Source organism: Dromiciops gliroides, chromosome 5 (genome assembly GCF_019393635.1).
Source record: "Dromiciops gliroides isolate mDroGli1 chromosome 5, mDroGli1.pri, whole genome shotgun sequence".
Classification (NCBI taxonomy): Eukaryota; Metazoa; Chordata; class Mammalia; order Microbiotheria; family Microbiotheriidae; genus Dromiciops; species Dromiciops gliroides.
Window position 1 is genome coordinate 232853321 of NC_057865.1, and position 20798 is coordinate 232874118.

A 20798-nucleotide genomic window follows, 5' to 3' on the forward strand; every position below is an offset into this window, starting at 1 on the left:
AATATTATCTCATATTAACATAATGTTTTACACTTATTGAATGCTTTTCTTGTAATAACCCTGCAAGGTACATCTAGCCAGTATTATCACTCCATTTTAGAGATGAAGAAACTTTGTATTAGATGTCTTCTGTCCCTGGAATTCGGTGGTTCCCCTCACCCTTGACTTTGAGTTTCCCTAGTTTATTTCAAGACTCAATTCAAATCCCACCTTCTGCAGACGACTTGCCCCAGTGCCCTGGCTGCTACTGCCTTCTTTTCTGAGATTAACCTGAATTCACACATGCACACACTTTTATTATTCAATCTTAGACATGCAATTGGCTGCTTATTAAATTAGTCCATCAATACACATAGCTTAGATTGAAATTTCAAATAGAACTAAATATAAGGAAGAGAATAGAGCTTTTATTGATCACAAGCTGTTTTCATTTTATATCACATAATTGAAATGTGAAAATAATATATTCCTGCCTTTAAGGGAATTGAGTTAAGTCAGCACATAGGAAAGATCAATGAGGAGATATTTATTTTCATTACTAAAGGATTCCATTTAGTGTGAACTTTTGGGGTACATTTAAAGTATCATTTGATATTTTATTTGCATCTCTCTTCAAGAATAATAATGATAAAATTTACATAGCATTTTGTTTATAGAATGCATTACTTGACTTAACTCATTTGATCCTCACAACAACCTGGTGAAGTAATGAAGGTATTATTATTCACATTTTGCAGATGAGGGAAATAAGGCTCAGGGTGACACAGATGGAGGTAGAATTAAGATTCAAACCCAGAGTTTCTCAGGCCCAGTAAAAATGAGTAACATATAGCTATTTAGAATGTAGAATATACCTTATATGTGTTATCTTGTTTTTCTCTCACAACCCTCTGACATAAGTACCGTAGGAATCACTGACCCCTTTTTATTTATAAGGAATCTCAGTTGTTAAGGTACTTTCCTGTGATCAGACTGCTCTTAGGTGTCAGAGGCACTACTTGAACTGAACCTAAGTTCAGAATTCTATCCATGAGGCCACATGGCTTTTTCCCTCTCCTCACTGCCAAGTTTGGTGGTGTTCCTTTGAGCATAATACAAGATACACTTGCATTAAAGACTTTCTTTTATTTGAGTTAACTGGAAAGAATGACAAATGAACTAGATGCCTATAAATAGTAATTATATATTGGCAATGATTACATATTATTAAGCAATTTTCTTGGGTTTGTCAAATAAACATATTTGTAATGCATATACTCATTAATTTATGCCTTTTAGAAAATATTACTTAGTAAATACTGTTTTTAAAGATGGATTCTACTTTTATGTCAGCAGAAAAAATACTTATATAAAAGAATTTTTTAAAAATTAGATTAAATATATGTGACCTAAATTTTTTTTTATCCCACTCATTTTTGTTGCGTTTGTTTTCTCAGGATCTTTGTCAGTTGGTTAATGCTGATGCTCCATATTGGCTGGTAGGAATGACAGAAATGACTAGAACTTTTGGCCTTGAACTACTGGAGTCAGTCTTGAATGATTTTCCACAAGTCTTTTTACAAGTAAGCCATTTCAGATTTACTTAAGCAAGGAAGTAATCCTTATTTGTCTCCATTCTTTACAAAAAACGCTAAAATAGTTATTAAACTAATTTAAAATTAAGGAATAAAATTTCTTTATGCCATAAAAACTATACTTTTGCAAAGTCAATTCTGTTCCCCCCACCCCATTACACACACACACACACACACACACACACACACACACACACACTGTCTCTCTCTAAGATACAAACTGTATAAACTTAGAGTGGAAGCATCTGCGAACTATATTCTTAGTGTAATAAAATCATAGAATTGTTTTACTGGATGGTTCTTTAGAGATACTCTTGAATCTCTTTATGTTTTTAAAAATCATTAAGTCATTTAGCATTTACTAAATGCCTGCTGTGTATAATCTGCAGTGCCAACCTTTAAGTAGGAAGATACAAAGATAAGACTTTCCTTCAAGGAGCATGCATTCTAGTTTGAGGCCCAAGATTTGTATCTGTTTTGAAGTACCAGAATTTCATTTTACAGAGAAAGAGGGAGGAGTACATTTCAGGAATAGTGTTCCTGAATGTGTGGGTTAGAAAATGTGCTGTATCGGGGGATCATAAAAAGAGACCAATGCAGTAGAGCTATGGCTTGAACCTAGTGAATAACAACAGTCATTGTTATAACAGTTGACAGTTTACATGTTGCTCTACATACACTAACTCATTGAACCTTATAACAGTCTTGAGCAATGTGGACTCAAGGTGTGTTAATATCCACTTACTGGTGAGGAAGCTCAGAGGAGAAATGACTTGTGTGGCCTTTTAGGAGTAGAGATGGTATTTGACTCTTTGTCTTCTTGTGCTGTCTCCTCTCTGTCACACTGACCCTACTCACAAAACTTTAGTGGCTTCCTGTTGGTCCTAAGGTAAAATACAAATTCTTTAGCCTGGCATTTAAAGTCCTCCACATTATATCTCCCGACTACCTTTCCAGGCTTATTTGATGATATTTCCTTTCATACACTTAATGTTCCACCAAACTGGCCTACTAGCTATTCCCTGAGGTCAACATTCTGTCACCCTCAAGCTGACCTTCATTCAGTCTGTCAGTCAATAAGCATTTGTTAAGCATTCACTATGTGCCAGGCACTATACTGAGGGCTGGGCATACAAAGAAAAGCAAACCACAACCCTTGCTCCTAAGGAGCTCACTGTCCAATGAAATCTGATTCCCATTAGGCTGTGAATCTAATTCCATTCCTGGAATGTGCCCCTTTATCACCTCTACTTGTCAGTCTTTGTTTTCTTCAAGGTACAGCTCAGCTATCACCTCCTCCATTAAGCCTTTTTTTCTCCAGGTGGTACTTTTCCCCTCCTCAAATTGTCTTATATTTACCTCTTCTTCTGCTTCTTTTTTTTTTTTTGAAGCATTTGGGGTTAAGTGACTTGCCCAGGGTCACACAGCTAATAAGTGTCAAGTGTCTGAGGTTGGATTTGAACTCAATTCCTCCTGAATCCAGGGCAGATGCTTTATCCAGCGCGTCACCTAGCTGCCCCATATTTACTTCTTTGTATATATATTGGATCTTTCCTTTTCCCTTCCTGGTAGAGGGAAATCATTTCTAATATATTGAAGTGACGTAATAGTCCTTATTTATCTGCATTCTTTAAAGCTACTTGAGTTCAGAGATTGACTCATTTTTGCCATTTTATCCCTAATGCCTAGCACAGTGCCTTTTGTAGAGTAGATGCTTAATAGATTCTTATTCAGTTGAATTTAGGCAATATTTGTCCTACTCATCCACCTGATACTTTGTTTTTTAATTAATAAAGTATTTTATTTTTTTCCCGTTACATGTAAAGATAGTTCTCAACTTTTGTTTATACAAGCTTTCCAATTTCAGATTTTTCTTCCTCCCCTCCCTCCTCCTCCCCTAGACAGCAGGTAATCTGATATAGGTTTTATATATATATATTCATAATAACATTAATAATATTTCTGTATTAGTCATGTTATAAGAGAAAAATCAGAGCAATGATGAAAAATCTCAAAATAGAAAAAACACCACCAAAAACAACAGAAATAGTATGGTTCATTCAGCATCTATACTCCGCATTTCTTTTTTTTTTTTTCCCCTGGATTTGGAGATCCTCTTCTATCATGAGTTCCCTGGAACTCTTCTGTACCATTGCACTGGTGAGAAGAATGTAGTCCATCACAGTAGATCAACACTCAATGTTGATGATACTGTGTACAATGTTCTTCTGGTTCTGCTCATCTCACTCATCATCAGCCCACGAAAGACGCTCCAGGTTTCTCTGAACTCCTCCTGCTCATCATTTCTTACAGCACAATAGTATTCCATTACATTCATATACCACAACTTCTCCAGCCATTTCCCAATTGATGGGCATCCCCTCAACTTCCAATACCTTGCTACCACATAAAGAGCAGCTACAAATATTTTTGTACATGTGGGTCCCTTTCCCCTTTCCATGATTTCTTTGGGGAAAAGACCCCAAAGTGGTATTGCTGTCCACCTGATATTTTAAAAAAGGAATTAGAAATGATCTAATGGACACCTTGGTGCTTTGTGGCAAATAAGAATTGCTTTTCTCCAAACTGCTAAATTCTACAACCACAATTTTCATTAAATTTTGATGCTTATGCTCATTTTTTTGTCCTTTACCTCACTTTTCCTCCTGATATGGTAAGGAGGAAGAATTAGAAGATCCTAGAACGTCTGCTAATTTTCATTCCATAATAGCTAGCATGTATATAGTACATATTATGTGCCAGGCATTGTGCTAAGTGCTTTACAAACATTATCTTGTTTGATCTTCACAATAACCCTGGGAGATAGGTGCTATCTTTTACACTGAAAACACTGAAGAAAACAGAAGTTAAGCTCGTGTCACAATACTGCCTGAGGCTGGATTTGAAAGCACGTCGGCCTACTCTCATTCCAGTGCTCTATTGCGCCATCTAGCTTCCTCTTGAACTATTTTAGAAATTGACCCAATTTCACTCACTTCTTTTGACCTTTTAAAAAATTTACTTTAATAAAAAAATTTTTTTTAAATTTACTTTAAGCTTAATTATAGAATTAAAAATAATTATAATTAGTATTTATATAGAACTTTAAAGTTTTCAAAGTGCCTTACAGATACTCTCATTTGATCTTCATATCAACCCTGGGATCTAGGGTTTGTTATTACTTCCATTTTACAGATGAGAAAACTGAGTCACAGAGGGATTTCATGACTTGCCCAGAGTCCCATAGATAGTAAGTGTTTGAGGCTGGGTTTGATCTCAGGACTTCATGTCTCCTGGTCCAGTACTTTATCCTATATACCACCTAGCTGCCTATAATAAATTAAAAATAAAACACTGTTTAAATAGTATAATGATTGGAATAGAAGAAAATTTTTTATAATTCAAATTTTAAAAGACTTGTTTGAATGACTAGGACAGGCAAAGAATTATATAAAAGAGGTAGATATTTGTGAGGGCCCAATCAACAGTTGAGTACTCTATATGCTATATACATGACCACCCATGCTCATATCACTTTATTTTTAGAGTAATTTGTTTTGTTATTAAGTAATTAGGTATACCTGAACTGTAGGTAGTATCAATTCCAAAAATCAATCATTAGTTCTTTTCTTTCTGTGTGCATTTACACAGATTTGCAGACCAGAATAAAACTGAATTATAAGATAGACTTACTATAACCAAGTTTTCTTATTTAATTGTCTTTTTAATGCTGTCATTGGTACAATTTTATCTTTGTCATTTAAACTAGGGCTTCTTAAACTTTTTTCCCTCACAACGCCTTTTCACACGAGAAATTTTTACGTGATGTTTTTCTCAACCCCCACATTCAGTTACACAATCCCACCCACAATTTAAAAAGTCAGAATTTAGACCATTTGATCTTTAAGGAAAAAAAACAACTCTGAAGAGTGTCTAACAATTATTGTGAAAGGCAAGAGTAATTACATACATGAATTTCTAATATTGATCCTTAAAATATTTTACTGACTAAAAAGTAAGATTTTACTTTAGAATTATTAAGTGTTAATTGTTGTGTTTTTTTTTTAACAGCACCAAGAATTTAGTTTCCTTCTTAAAGAAAGGGTATGTCCACTTGTGATAAAGCTCTTCTCCCCAAATATCAAGTTCAGACAAGGATCCTGTACTTCATCTTCCCCTGCACCGGTTGAAAAACCTTATTTTCCCATTTGTATGCGTCTGCTGAGAGTAGTTTCCGTTCTGATTAAGCAGTTTTATAGTCTTTTGGTAAGTATTACCTGGTAAGTTTCTTGTGTAGGTATATGGGATGGCCCACTTTTAGAAAATGATCTATTGGAGACCTTAGTTTTTAAATCAGTCAACTTTTAAGTGGGTTATCCATTTTTAAATTTTGTCTATGTTCATACAGTATTTCTGTTTTGTGAAGAAATATCACATTGATCGAAGGGACCACAGGATTGGCAGTGTCACTAATGTCTGTGTTAATTGTCCCTGTGTTCCACTTAAAGACTAATAAAGACTAATAACTTTTGTGTAACTGAAAGTGCTTATATAAAAGCTTATAGTTGAATAGACTGAAGTCAAGAATGTGAGATTTATCCTAAATCACACCATTCATTTTGAAATCCAAGACTAGAACCAAAGTTCATTTCATTTGCATAAATTCATTGCCTCTCATAACAAATTAAATCATTTGATATGTCAAGAGATTGAGATCTCATTGGTGTGGGCACTCTGCATTGACTCAGAACACAGCTGCTGAACATCTTTTCATTTTAGCACATGCACACTCAGCTCTGTAGGCAGTTTCATGAGTTGCTGTGATCAGAAAAATTTACCTGATAAACAATCTTCTAATGATTTTTTTTAAAAAAGAAACAACTATAGAATGTTGTGATGTTCTTGATTAAAAGACACTATTAAAGTTATAATGCATTGTTAGACATTTAAATTATGTGTTTTTGGGGAAATGATATAATAGATCTTTATATTTTATAAGCCAAAATTTATTATTATGGATATAATGAGTATAATTTTTAATATAGAACTATCATATACTTTTGAAAAGAACAAGATGTGTCATTTGTGGTAAATCCATAAAAAATGAAATGGAAACAATGTTTTGAACTATCATAAAATATATCAGAAGCATAATGTCTCTAGAATACCTAAAGTGGCGCGATATGTGAGTAGTTTCAATTTACAGTTTTAAGGAGGGCCAGGTGTTATGTATTTGTTATGTTCTTGAGCTTTGAAAATTGATGAACCTGGCATGATACAGACTAGAAACTGGCAAAATATGCCATGTCATATGTGCAGATGGTTAGTGTGAAGGCTGATTTTTTTTTTCCAGTGGCATGTAGGATCTCTACCAGCTGCCCCACCTCCTCCCTAACACTTGTGAGAGTTGGTGCCTTCTGGCTTTTTATCACTTGTAGTATTTTATGTCCAGATAAGCTCAGAAACAGGACCATGGTCAGGGCATGGTGAAAGATGGGGAGAAAGTTACAGTAAATAAAAGTCATGGAACAAGCCCTAAATATGAAACAAGAAGAAGATTTTGGTTTGAATCTTTGCTCTGTTAATTAGCTGTATGACCTTGACCAAATAACAACTAATACTGGTCCTTAGTTTCTCCATCAGTAAATGGAGTAAAAGTTGGCACGGGTGATTTCTAAGGTCCTTTCTAAAATCAAGTCTTGTTGTACTAGAATATTAAATATTAATTATATATAATTAAATACCACATGTTACAATTCTATGTTATAATTAATTTAATGGTATATTTAATATTGAAAATAATTTTAACATTAGATGTAAATTTAACATTAAATATAATATTAAATTACTTGGGAATAATATCTTAAGAATTAGAACTAGAAGGGATCTTAGAGGCCATTTCATTAACCACCTCATTTAACAGATGAAGAACTGAGGTCCAAAGAGGTTACTGACTTTTTAAGGTTACATAGGTACAAAGCAGCAGAGCCAGTATTAGAACCTGGGTCCTCTGAATCTAAATCCAGTGTTCTTTCCTCTGTATATCACTGCCTTTTCAATATATCTATTTTATGATAGATTTTTTTCATAATATGTTGATTTGCCACATTTGGTATTTCATTAACTTCTGGTTTGAGCTTTATTTTTAATCACCTTTTTATCTTAAACGAGTCATCTTTGTCTACAGGAGTATTTTTTTTGTTTGTTTTTGGGTTTTTTTTGAGGGGCAATTGGGGTTAAGTGACTTGCCCAGGGTCACACAGCTAGTAAGTGTTAAGTGTCTGAGGCCGGATTTGAACTCAGGTACTCCTGAATCCAGGGCCGATGCTCTATCCACTGCGCCATCTAGCTGCCCCTACAGGAGTATTTTTAAATGAATAACTTCCATCTAAGGGTTGTTAGAAAGTCAGATCTGTTCACCGTTTACTTCAGCGTTTAATTTTTTTGGTACCATTTTTAGCGATAGATTTAACGAGAACTCAAATGTCCTGTTTTAGAAACAGTGAGGGTTCTTTCAGTCTTTGTGACCATCCAAATCATAACATCATCGGGGATCTCGGTGCCTAGCTAATCCAGCCTCCTTATTTTACGGATGAGGAGTGGGAGGCTCAGAGGTCGTAAGCATCAGAAGTGGGATTTGAGCCCAGTTCCACTGACTCCAGAACCAGTGCTCTTTCTGCTGTACCTTTTAACAAAATGCATTACAAAATCTAACTTTGATCTATAGCTCCCTCATTTGTAGCTTCCCTCATATTAATTAAAATATGAACACTTTGGTTTATGAAAGTACTTAATTCCAATATTGCATACTTTGCATACATCAGATTATAATATATCACATTCAACAAACTTTTATTAAGCACCTACCATGGATTTGGTAGTGTGCCAAGCACTAGGCATACAACGAAAAAAATTAATCCCTTCCCTCAGAGTCCTTACATTCTTTTCAGAGGACAAAATATTTACATGGATAAATAAGTGCAAAGTACATTCCAAGTGATTTCAAGAGGGAGAGAACACTATAACAGTTGGATTTTGGGAGAGGATCAGGAAAGGCCTATATAGGAAATGAGTGACACTTGATAATCCTCCTTATATATACTTGGATTCTAAATTTTAACCTCCTATGACACTCTTTTCTATGCTTGTAAATTTAAACCTACTTATTTTTTGTATGTTAAATGTAGGAAATTTGTTGCTCTGGATCCATATTAACATTTGTAGAAAGTAAATGATAGCTGAATTTTTTTAGAGTGTGTCTGAAATAAGTGAAATACTTATTAAAACAAACTTCACCCTTAATATTTCTGAACACAACTTCAGTGGAATGATCCCCTTGTCAATGTGAATTAGTTGTAGAGTATGTTTTAAAATGTGGTTAGATTTTGATATCAGGTTAATTAACTAAGAGGTGTGTTGTATATTCTGAATGTTTCTTCCTTTAGGTAACCGAATGTGAGATATTTCTTTCACTCCTAGTGAAGTTTCTGGATGCAGATAAACCCCAGTGGCTAAGAGCAGTTGCAGTGGAATCAATCCATAGGCTCTGTGTGCAGCCCCAGCTATTAAGGTAGGGATGCAGAGGCACAGACAGTTTTTAGTTCTCAGAGAGTAAAATAATTGTTCCAAATTATTAAGGATTTTTTCAAACAAAATTAGACTTTGTATGTGTGGGATCAGAGAGGTAGAAAGAAGGCTTTTGGTGGGAGGGGAAGGTGAATTGTTCATTTAAGACTGAGCAAATGACCCCAAATTCCTTTAGAATGGTGAATTCTTTGAAGTGTTCTAAGATGATTAATGTATAACATCTCCACTGGTTTATTAACATGATTTGTGGCTAAATATTGTTGTTTAGAAACATTCTAAAGTATTTTGCAGGTCCTTTTGTCAATCTTATGATATGAAACAGCATTCTACTAAAGTTTTCCGAGACATTGTGAATGCATTGGGATCCTTCATCCAGTCATTGTTTCTTGTCCCAACGACGGGGACTCCATCTACTACAACAAATCAAGCTGGTAAATGCTCTTGTATTTTTTTTCCTTTTTAGCTATTTCACATTAATTTACTTAAACTCTCGTAACCTGGTAGGCAAAATCTTCTCAGTTTTGTTCTTTACCTTTAAAAAAAGCTATGTTCTCTGCATATGGACTATTGCATCAATTAGTTAGTCAACCAGTATTTATTAAGTGCCTACTCTGTGACCTGAACTGTGACTGGGAACACAAAAATAAAAGTGAAATAACCCCTCTCCTTAAGGAGCTTCTATTCTAACAGAGAAGACAAACATGCACCTAAACTAATATATAGAAAAGAGGAATAAATACAAGGTTAAAAGGGTGGGGCGGTAATGTGAGGGGATTCAGGAAAAGCTTCACGTTGAAGCTGTGTGGCTGAAGCAGTTTTGAAGGAAACAAGGGGATTCTGAGAGGCAGAGAGGAATGTGTGTAAAATCGTAGAGATGGGATATTGAGTACCATGAATGCATTTAGCAAGAAAGGGAGTAATATACAATTTAGAAAAGGTATGTTGGGAACAGCTTATTAAGGGCTTTAAACACCAGAGGAATTTCTTATAATAAAGAAGTGACTGTGCTTTTTGAGTTCACTTGTAAATAAGAAGATTGAAGTTTAAGTTAATAATTTCCCTTATTTTATAGGAAATAATAATTCTGGTGGCCCAGCCTCAGCACCAGCAAACTCAGGAATGTTGGGAATGGGTGGAGGTGTTACTGTACTACCTGCTTTTGAATATAGAGGGACCTGGATACCTATTCTGACTGTCACAGTCCAAGGAAGTGCCAAAGCAACCTAGTAAGTAGTAACAGTGTTATTTCTGTCAAGAACAGGATCTTGGGGGTGATATTTCATCATGAAACACTTTCCAATATATCTTCTTTCCCTATTAGTGTAAATAACTACTGTTAAGAACAGAGTACTGTTATATCCTTATATTCAGAACTTAGCTGTGACATTTTTGACTGATTCTTCTATTCTGAGACCTGTTTGGGGTTTTTTCTCATGTTATTTTTATTTTTACTTTATTTATTTATTTTGCAACAAACATTTATTTTAGTTTCCATTTACATGTAAGGGTGGTTTTCAACAATCATTTTCATAAGATTTAGAGTTCCAAATTTTTCTCCCTCCCTCCCTCCCTTTCCTCCCCCCTCCACAAGATCACAATCAGGTTATATATGTACAATCCACAAGTGTTCTTTTTATCAGTTCTTTCTATAGGGGTGCATAGTAGGCTTCCTCATTAGTTCCTTGGGATTGTCTTGGATCATTGCACTGCTGAGAGTAGTTAAGTTATTCACAGTTTCTCACTGAACAATACTGCTGTCACTATGCACAATGTCCTCTTAGTTCTGCTCACTTCACTATACATCTTTCAAGGTTTTTCGGGGATCATCCCGTTTGTCATTTCCTGTAGCACAAGTCCATTCCACTACAATCATGTAACACAGCTTTTCCCATCATTCCTCAATTGATGGACATTCCCTTGATTCTCAATTCTTAGCCTCCACCAAGAGTTGCTATAAATATTTTTTGTACAATTTTTCCCCCTTTTCTCTTTTTCATGATTACTATTGATAACTGTTTCCCTTCCATCCTATTCCCTTCCCCTTCTATTATCCATCTTCTTTCATCCTATCACTAAAGGGATTTGCTTCTGTCTGTCCCCTCCCCCACTCTGCCCTTCCTTCTTTTATTTGCCCCTCTCTCTCCTTATCCCTTTCCCCTATTTTCCTGCAGGGTTAAAGAGATTACTCCACCCAATCGAGTGTGTACATTATTCCCTCCTTGAGCCAATTCTAATGAGATTGAGGTTTTTGAGTCAATTTTGTTGAGTGTTAGGCTCATTTACTGTCCAGATTAAATAGATTACTCCACCCAGTTAGGTGTGTCTGTTAGTCCCTCCTTGAGGCAGCTCCGATGAGTTTAAGATCTTTGAGCCTTTTCTGATGAGTGTAAAATTCATTTACTGCCCTGCTCCTCTCCCATCTCTTCCCCCACTCCATAAGCCTTTTCCTGTTACTTTCATGTAGGATTTCACTTCTGCCCTTCTCCCTCCCCCAGTGAATTCCCTTCACCCCTCAATTTAACCCTAAAGATGTTATCATCTAGCTAAGTGACACAGTGGACAAATCATCACCCCTGGACCCAGGGGGATCCCAGCCAAAACTTGACCTCAGACACAAGACATTTGCCCCCTGTACGACCCCAGGTTTGTCCCCCAGCTCCAGTTTTTTTTATGGTTCTCTAGGGTCTTGTATTTGAAAGTCAAATTTGCCATTCAGTTCAGGTCTTTTCATCACCTATGTTTGGGGCCTTTTCTCATATTATTTTTATTGCTTATATCCTTTTAACCTCATACCAAGGCAAGGCACGAGAGAGGCAATGCAGTCCATTCTCTCAGTGTTATTTTTATCAGTTTATCCTTGTTTATGTCTAATGGTTTCAGTTCATTTGTACTATTTTCTTACTGGATAGTTTTAGCGACCTTGTTTTTACATTAGAGATTTCTTAATGGTTTTGATCCTACTTAGTATTTCAGAAGCAAAGACACTCGGTATATTGAGTCTCATTAATGTTGGGCATTTGCTGGTATTTATTTATAAAAGAGGAATAAAAGCTATAATTCAGTATATCTGTGACCTTCTCAAAGTGGTACTCCCTCCATCAGTACAGATTGTAACCAAACTATGTTTTTTCATAAACTTTTGAGAGTGAGTTCTGATATTGTGTGGGGCTTTCCTCCTGTTCTCTTGATGTTGTCTTGATTGCAGCAGAGTATATGGCTGGCTTCTCACTTGCTCTTTGTGTGTGACAAGTTTGCCTTCTTTTCTGATTTTATATCTCTCTGATGATAATCTCTTTGGTGCTTCCCTTGGGCAGCATACTTAGCAGCTCCAATTCCCCCCTTCCCTTTTAATAATCAATCCTGAACTTCATTTCCCTGACAGGGGGAGAAAAGATTAAAATACCAGAATGAAAATTCTTTACCACCCTTAGACATATAGCCTAGTAATGGAAAATCACTTAATATCTTGTTTTTTTTGTGGGGCAATGAGGGTTAAGTGACTTGCCCAGGTTCACACAGCTAGTAAGTGTCAAGTGTCTGAGGCCAGATTTGAACTCAGGTCATCCTGAATCCAAGGCTGGTGCTTTATCCACTGCACCACCTAGCTGTCTCTCACTTAATATCTTGTTAACAGGAATATCTGTGGTTTTACAGGTTGCTAGTTTTCTCTCATCTGTGTGTAATGGAACAGAAAGTTAAAGATGAGTTAGAGAACTTTAGAGCTGTAAGGAGCCATAGACACAATCTAGTTCAACCTCTTCATTGTATAGTTAAGAAAAGTGAGATTGGGATGTTAAGTGATGTGTCTTGGCCTCGGGTTTTCTGAGAGAAGAGGACCGAATCATGCATATTCTTTTCCAGAGTTTACATGGAATTTTAAAAAACAAGTGGGTGAGTATGTGTGTATGTCATATCCGTAAAGTGTGTGTATGACAAATACAAAGTCACCCATACATATGGATTTTTATTGGTATTTTTAATATTAGTCGTTTATCACTCTTCCCTAACCCAGTATATAAGCCTTTCTTTGTCAAATGAATAAAAAATCCAGTTAAAATTAACCAGTATATTTCATGCAACATTCCATACACACAGTTCTTTACCTTTCCAACAAGAGTGGGTGGTTCATTTCCTTTATCTCTTGTTTAAAGTTTATCTGTACAAAAGGACCAGATCATATAGCATGTCTTTATCTGAATACATCATAAGTAAATTCTTTAAAAAGAAATAAAATTGTGGGTAATTATTTAGGTACTTATCATAGGTGATTGTTTTATTACAGAAAAAAACACAATCTCAGAGTTATAAAAGGAACCTTAAAGATCATCTTGTCCTTCCTATACCTGAGCAGGAATCCCTTCTACAATATCTCCAACAAGTAATTGTTCAGCATCTAATTGAAGACTTCAGACCCAACTATCTACTGAATCAGTCCATTAATTTTTGAACTGTTTTTTATCAAAGTCATTTTTCACCCCACCTTTACCTCCTGTCTCAACCCTCACATGGGATAGAGTGAGAAACAATTAAGAATTAAAAACATATGATGCAGTGACCACCCACCCTTCTTCTGTGAGGGAAGAGTTATCTTTCACTATCTGGTGGTTTGCAGGTTTTTTTGTTTGTTTTTACTTCATCTGTTATCTAGCAACATAACTTTACATTTTATAATCTTGAGAGGATACATTCCATACTTGAAATTATTAGAAGCTTATTTTTTTTTCCACAAATTTGTTACCAATTACAAATGCAGCAGTTCCTCTGTTCTTTTTTTCCTACTGAGAGGGGGAAGACAGATTACTGAGGAAATAGGAAACTAAGCCTTAGTATTCCCATTTGTACAAATATAATTTAGTTCATCATTAAGAAAAAATAATTTAGTTTTCCCTTTTAGAGATAGCTGTAGCGTAGTGTAAAGTGTCCCAGTTTTGTTTTCGTAAGTTCAGGTTTCAAGTCCTGGCCTTAGCTTCCTTCTTATGTGACCTCAGGCAAATTTCTTAACATCTTTTGGCCTCAGTGTCCTTATTTCTAAAATAAGTGGTTGAGCTAGATGACTTCTGAGGTTCCTTCCAACTTGAAGACTGCCGTCCTGTGATTTACAAATCACCTGTAATAAATGCCCTCTTTCAGAATTACTAAAATAAATAAGGTCTTTTTTGTAAACCGTAATCATATAAATGTCAGGGTTTTTGTTTTTTGTTTTTTGTTACTTTCATCTTTACCGCTGCCTTATTAATGCTATGATTTCTTGATAATTTCAGCCTTGAGATGCTAGATAAAGTGGAACCTCCAACTATTCCTGAAGGGTATGCCATGTCTGTGGCATTCCACTGTTTGCTAGACCTTGTTCGTGGCATTACTACTATGATTGAAGGAGAGTTAGGACAAGTGGAAACAGAGAGTCAGACTACCACTGAAACAGCTTCTTCACCAGCACAATCATTGGAACAGCAAGATTTTCAATCAGTATCTGATCAGATGGATAAGGAAACAGGTATAAAATGTGCTACTTTTCTAAAGTGTAAAATGAGTTCAGTCACATAGCTAGGGGAAAGCCTTCCTTGCACTGAAGTCATTAAAAGACAGTTTGGTTTAAGAACCACTTTGAAGTCTGAAACTAACTGTTTAACCATCAGTTTTTAAAGATAATTTAGCCATATTTTCAAAGGATCAAACGTTTTTCACAATTGAATTCTTGGTGATACAAACATTTAACATTTTTAGTATTTAGTAAGTACTGTGAGATCTTTTTTCTTTTAAGTTAGCAGAGCTGTGTGGGAAGAAATGGTTAATGCCTGCTGGTGTGGTCTTCTTGCTGCACTGTCACTTCTTCTTGATGCCAGGTAATCAGTCTTTGTAATTCTTTGCTTTATAGTTTGTACTAATGATGATTGCTTTAGAACAATTGCCTTAGAATGAAAAGGAATGTTTGCCTTGCTTTTTTTTTTTACCACCTTAAGATAAAATATTAATAACAAAAAAACCTGGTTGTACCTCAGAATTAACTTTTTAATAAGATTGCAAGATTAATGAAGCACATACTATCAACTTAAGTTTTATGAATATATTTATTTTTTAAAGGATATAAAATAGCCACTTTGAAAAAGTATTTGATATCATAAGTGAAATATTTGTTTATTCCTAAAAAGTCTATTTTATATTTATCTGTAATCTGTGTATTGCTTATATAGTTACTCATATTTGTTGAATACTATAATACTAAACTCAATTAGGAGTTATAGGAACAACTTGATTGCTTTCTAATTATTTGAATTCTGAAAATATTTTGTATACTGATTTTTTTTTTCAGAATTTTGGGGGGTTATGTATTACTCTCTTCTTACCAGTTAGTCAGGAAGTCCTAAATAGCTTATTCTCTCTCCAGCACAGATGAAGCTGCCACTGAAAATATTTTAAAAGCTGAGCTGACAATGGCTGCTCTCTGTGGGAGACTAGGCCTTGTAACTTCAAGAGACGCTTTTATTACTGCCATTTGCAAAGGCTCCTTGCCTCCACATTATGCTCTTACAGTATTGAATACGACAACTGCAGCTACATTTTCTAGCAAATGTAAGACCTGAATTTAGTTTCCATTTTGTTCATCTATTTGTATTAGAAACTAATACAGTGATAACATTTCATTATCACAATTAATTTGAATATTTTATAATATGAATAATTTATCAATTAATTTGAATAAAACTGACATAGCCAAAAAAATATATTCATTTTGCATATACTCATGTGTCATTCTACCTTGATACATATTTCACTGTGATAGTTTCCTAACTAAAAATTTTAACTAAACTACTTGGGTTTCCATCACTGGAAAAGTTTATCCTTTAACTTTATCTTCTTAATGAAACTATCTATCAGCATTTTCAGTGGTTTAGGACTTTTTTTTTTCTCTTTGCTATTTACTAACTTTTTTACATGGTCCTTAAACTGTACATAGTTTTTTTTACTCCACAAAATATAGAATTATTATTATATGTAACAAAGTAACTACATTTTACAATAATAAGTATAATTATGCTTATAATTTGATATTTTTTAAAAACTGATTTTTAGATAAAGCATTCTGTATATGTTATTAGATCTTTCCTTTGTTCCTTAGCATATTCCATTCAGGGACAAAATGTTCAGATGATCAGCCCGTCGAGTGAGTCTCATCAGCAAGTTGTAGCAGTTGGTCAGCCTCTAGCAGTCCAGCCTCAGGGGACAGTAATGGTAAAAGATGTCCTTACTTATTCTTGTCTACCACATTAACAAGGAAATCTTTTGAATGTTTATTTTCTGCACATGTATTGAAATTTTACCTTTTTTAGCCTAAGTAATTTATATAGGGAGATAGTTCACATATATAATCTAATTTCTTGCATGAGTGTAGTTTTTCATTTGAGGAACTTGAGTTTAATATAATTTTGTATAACATTTAAAGCTGTAGTCCAAACCACTTTTTTTTTTAAATATGAATACTGTTACTTTTCTTCTACCATTAAATGCAAAAATATATAGCTTTAAAAAAATTTTTTTTTATGTTTAGCTGACTTCAAAAAATATCCAGTGTATGAGGACTTTACTTAACTTGGCACACTGCCATGGAGCTGTTCTTGGCACATCATGGCAACTTGTCTTGGCAACTCTTCAGGTATGGTATCAAAACCTGGACCAGAGCGGAATGGTTTTATGTGTAGCAATAGCAGTTAGGCCTAAGAACCAGGAAGGGTCTATGGGCTAATGTCACCCTGTGCTTTCTTCCTTGTGCATAGACAGTAGAAGACAGGAGAAAAGAAAGGCACTGAAAATTAGAGAGAACAGAGTAGAGAGGCATGGAATGCTAGAATGTCACTTATAATTGCCTCATTCTAATGAAGGTGATGGCAGTATCATCAACCTAGCCTTTGGGGTAAACATTTAATGATGTCACTAGTGGTGCTACTGATAAACTTTGTGTACTGCTGTCGTTTAAAACTTTTATTTTTACTCTCATTAGTTTGTATAATGTTCTTTTCTCTATCCCCACCCCCACCTCCCCATACAGCATCTTGTGTGGATTCTGGGACTGAAACCTGGTAGTGGGGGTGCCTTAAAACCTGGGAGAGCTGTGGAAGGACCCAGTACAGTAAGCAGGAATCATCATTATTTTTTATTTAATAACTGCCTAGAATTTTTCCATGTCTCAATTAATTTTATCTTTCTCAGGTTCTAACTACAGCAGTTATGACTGATTTACCTGTCATTTCCAACATACTTTCGAGATTGTTTGAAAGCTCACAGTAAGAGAAGTTTTTGATAGAACAATTAACTTCAGTTACATTTTATAAATAAAATGTCTTAACAAACTTTTTTTAAATTTTTTAGGTATCTTGATGATGTATCATTACATCATTTAATAAATGCCCTTTGCTCCTTATCTCTAGAAGCAATGGATATGGCTTATGGAAATAATAAGGTACAGCATTTTACCTAAATATCTTAAATATTATAGATTGCTCAGTAAGGTAAAGTGGAACGCCTTAATTTTTAGGGGACAGGATTAAAATTAACCTTTTGGTCTACTGTGGTGCATAATTTGTTTATCAGAGAGTCAGCATTGTAGTGAATTTACTATGCTTGACTTGGAATCAGAAAGACCATTTTCAAATGCTGCCTAGACACTTATTAGCTGAGTGACCCTGGGCAAGTTACTTAACCTCTGTCTGCTTCGTGTTCCTGTTGTGTAAAATGGAGATCATAATAGCACTTATCTGCCCAGAGTGTGAGGATAAAATGAGAGAATACTTGTCATGTGCTTTGCAAACCTTAAAATTCTGTATAAATACTAGCTAGTTTTTTTATTTTCTCAGTAAAGTAGGAGATATTGATCCTTAGCTGAGAGGAAATGGAGAGAAGGGTGAAAGGTGGGGAGCTTGAAAAGAGAAAGTTTGGAATAGCCTCTAGTTAGTGGGATAGGGAATTAGTGAGGGAAGAGTGAAAGGAACACCTTACTGCGTTGAAGGCTGTGATGTTTAAAATCTTAATTGTGGTCGCCAAAACTTAAAAGGCTTCAGTACCAGTCTTTGGGCATTAAACATTTATTAGAACATACAGATATTTACAAAGAGTTCAGAAGGTTATGAAAAAGAAGTCCTACCTAGCCTAGAGTTCCAGCTTGGTTAGGTTCTTCCTGAAGTCCTCCTCCACAAGCCTGCTTTAATCAGGAACTCCTCAAGCTGACTGTGGAAGCTTTTTTATAGGTCTGGAACAGAGGCAGTCCTTACACACTGCTTCAAGGTGATTGGTTGGCATCATCCAAATCCATTGGCTTTGAAGGTGTTCTCAAGTTGAGTTCACAGTCTAGCTTCTGAGAACAATACCTTCTTAAGGGATAGCCAGGTGTGATTACAATCCAATTAACTTGAAGTAGGCTTAATCAGCAGTCAGTCACTCTCACTTGATTCAATCAGTATAGATTAATCTCCAGGTGGGTCTTTGAGTATCTGCTAAATCCCATTATTTCATCACCAGGCCCAGCTGAGATTAAATACTCTAAATTTCTAGTTAGCTCAGTTGTGTAATTTCCTCTAGTTCCATTTAGCAGCATATGAGTAGAGAAGGAAACAAGCATTTATTAAGTGACCATTCTTTGCCTGGCCCTTGGCTTTAGCAATATTACCCTGTTTGATCCTCCCAATCACAGTGTGAAGTAGGTGCTAATATTACAATCTTTTACAGTTGAGGAAACTGAAACAGAGGTTGAGTTGTCCAGGGTCACTCAGCTAGTACCTGAGGTCATATTTGAAATCGGGTCTTCCTGGCTCTAAGGTCAACACTCTCTTTCCTGGGACAACTTGCTAGCAACCTCTAATAGTAGCTGAGGTGGGATTAATAGAAGGGTGGGGTTTGCCATGATGTAAGCATTGAAGGAAGTAGGGGGAGTAAAGGGCTTCTAGAGCAGATGATATTGTAGAGATGAACTAATTGCCTAGACAGTCTAGATACCTCTGGGGTCAGATGGCCTTTTCTTGCTGTAATCGTACTTCTCTTGTCAGTGTGGTTGCTGCTCTGCTTTGTAATCTCTACTATTCTCTTCCCTCTTCTCTTTTCCCTGCTCTCCCATTTCAAATTTCTGTTGCTTTTCGTGCACTTTTTTGGCTTTTTATGAAATAAAAAGGAGAAAAACCATTTAAATAGCCATGGTCAGTCATAGCACTGCTTTCCTTCTGGTTTGAGAAACGACTAATCAAAACATGTCGGCAGTGATAGTGCTCTATTCCTTGCTACTTCGTTATAGACAGGTGCTGCGAGGCTACCCAATTCCAACCCCCCACCCAACTGTTTTAACCTCCCTTGAGATTTGTAGCCTTTTCATTGATCAAAGATGCCAGAAGTCTGATAATCTCCAGATAACCAAGAGGTTGTTTTTGTTTTTTTCTTAATGGTATACATGAGCACAGTTCCTTGCTCATATCTGGTGCTTAATAAATGCTTATTGAATTTCACTGTTAAATTGCCTGGTAAACCTCCTTGATCCTGTGTAGTTCGATGTTAATGTCAGTTAGCAAAGTAATATTTTCTTTGCAGTATCAAAATGTAACCCATTTTTTTCTACCTAGGAGCCATCTCTTTTTGCAGTTGCCAAGTTGCTAGAAACGGGACTTGTTAACATGCACAGAATAGAAATTTTGTGGAGACCTTTAACTGGCCATCTTCTTGAGGTAACCTGTTTTTCTAAGCTTTATTATTCTGTTTTTGATAAAAAATTTTTGAGTGACTTTTTTCCTCTGTCAGTAAAATAAAGAAATATATGACATCTAATATGTAAGAATACATTTGTTGTTTGGTGATTTTTTTTCCCCGTTGTGTCCAACTCTTCATTTGTGGTTTTCTTGTCAAAGATACTGGAGTGGTTTGCCATTACCTTCTCTAGCTCATTTTTACAGATGAGGAATTGAGGGGAACAGCGTTAAGTGACTTACCTGGGGTCACATAGCTAGTAAGTGTCTGAGGCTGGATTTGACCTTAGCTCTTCCTGACTCCAGGCCCAGCTCTCTATCCGCTATGCCATCTAGCTGCCCATTCAAGCATAGCCATCTTGAAAACAATGTTAACATTTGGGGTTTTTTTTGGTTTTGTTTTCCTGTCTTGGTTACTTATTGCTAGAATGTTGAACTTAAAGTTGGAAGAGCTGAGATGCTAGCTCTGTGACCCTGGGCAAGTACCTTAAAGTTCTCTCAGCCTCACTTTCCTCCTCTTAAAAATGAAGAATCTCTCTCTCATAAGAGACTGTCTCTTTAAAATTACCTACAGTGGCTTTCAAAGCAAGGACATTGTGAATAAATCACCTATTGGTAATTAGAATTGTGTTCTTTTTTTAAATGAATTTTATCATAAGAAATCCTAATTACTCAGTTTCTGCAGGAAAGTCTTTAAATACATTTGTCAAAAGAAGATATCTATTTAAAAAGATGACTGGAGACAGAGTTTACTGGATATTTTTAGTGTAAATTTTTGCAGAATTTACAGATAGCCAATAGTGAAGAACACATTTTTCCCTACATAATTTTATTTTGAAAGAATAAATTTTAGTTGCTTAATAATCTAATTTCATATTAATTTTCTCTGATATAATCCTATATTTTTTTCCAGCAAATT

General features: G+C 35.4%; 1 protein-coding gene across 6 annotated transcripts in view; it reads left to right on the plus strand.

The window, feature by feature from the left end:
• The window catches only part of MON2 (MON2 homolog, regulator of endosome-to-Golgi trafficking), a 138180-nt gene that overhangs the window by 40853 nt on the left and 76529 nt on the right, over positions 1–20798 (plus strand). For all 6 annotated transcript variants that reach the window (XM_043965855.1, XM_043965857.1, XM_043965856.1 and 3 more), the window contains 14 exons: positions 1437–1562; positions 5646–5840; positions 9020–9144; positions 9453–9592; positions 10234–10387; positions 14423–14655; positions 14923–15004; positions 15547–15731; positions 16279–16391; positions 16708–16812; positions 17206–17286; positions 17367–17440; positions 17526–17616; positions 19760–19861. In XM_043965855.1, the coding sequence (XP_043821790.1) occupies positions 1437–1562; positions 5646–5840; positions 9020–9144; positions 9453–9592; positions 10234–10387; positions 14423–14655; positions 14923–15004; positions 15547–15731; positions 16279–16391; positions 16708–16812; positions 17206–17286; positions 17367–17440; positions 17526–17616; positions 19760–19861 (1806 nt within the window). The remainder of the gene's footprint in view (positions 1–1436; positions 1563–5645; positions 5841–9019; positions 9145–9452; positions 9593–10233; positions 10388–14422; positions 14656–14922; positions 15005–15546; positions 15732–16278; positions 16392–16707; positions 16813–17205; positions 17287–17366; positions 17441–17525; positions 17617–19759; positions 19862–20798) is intronic.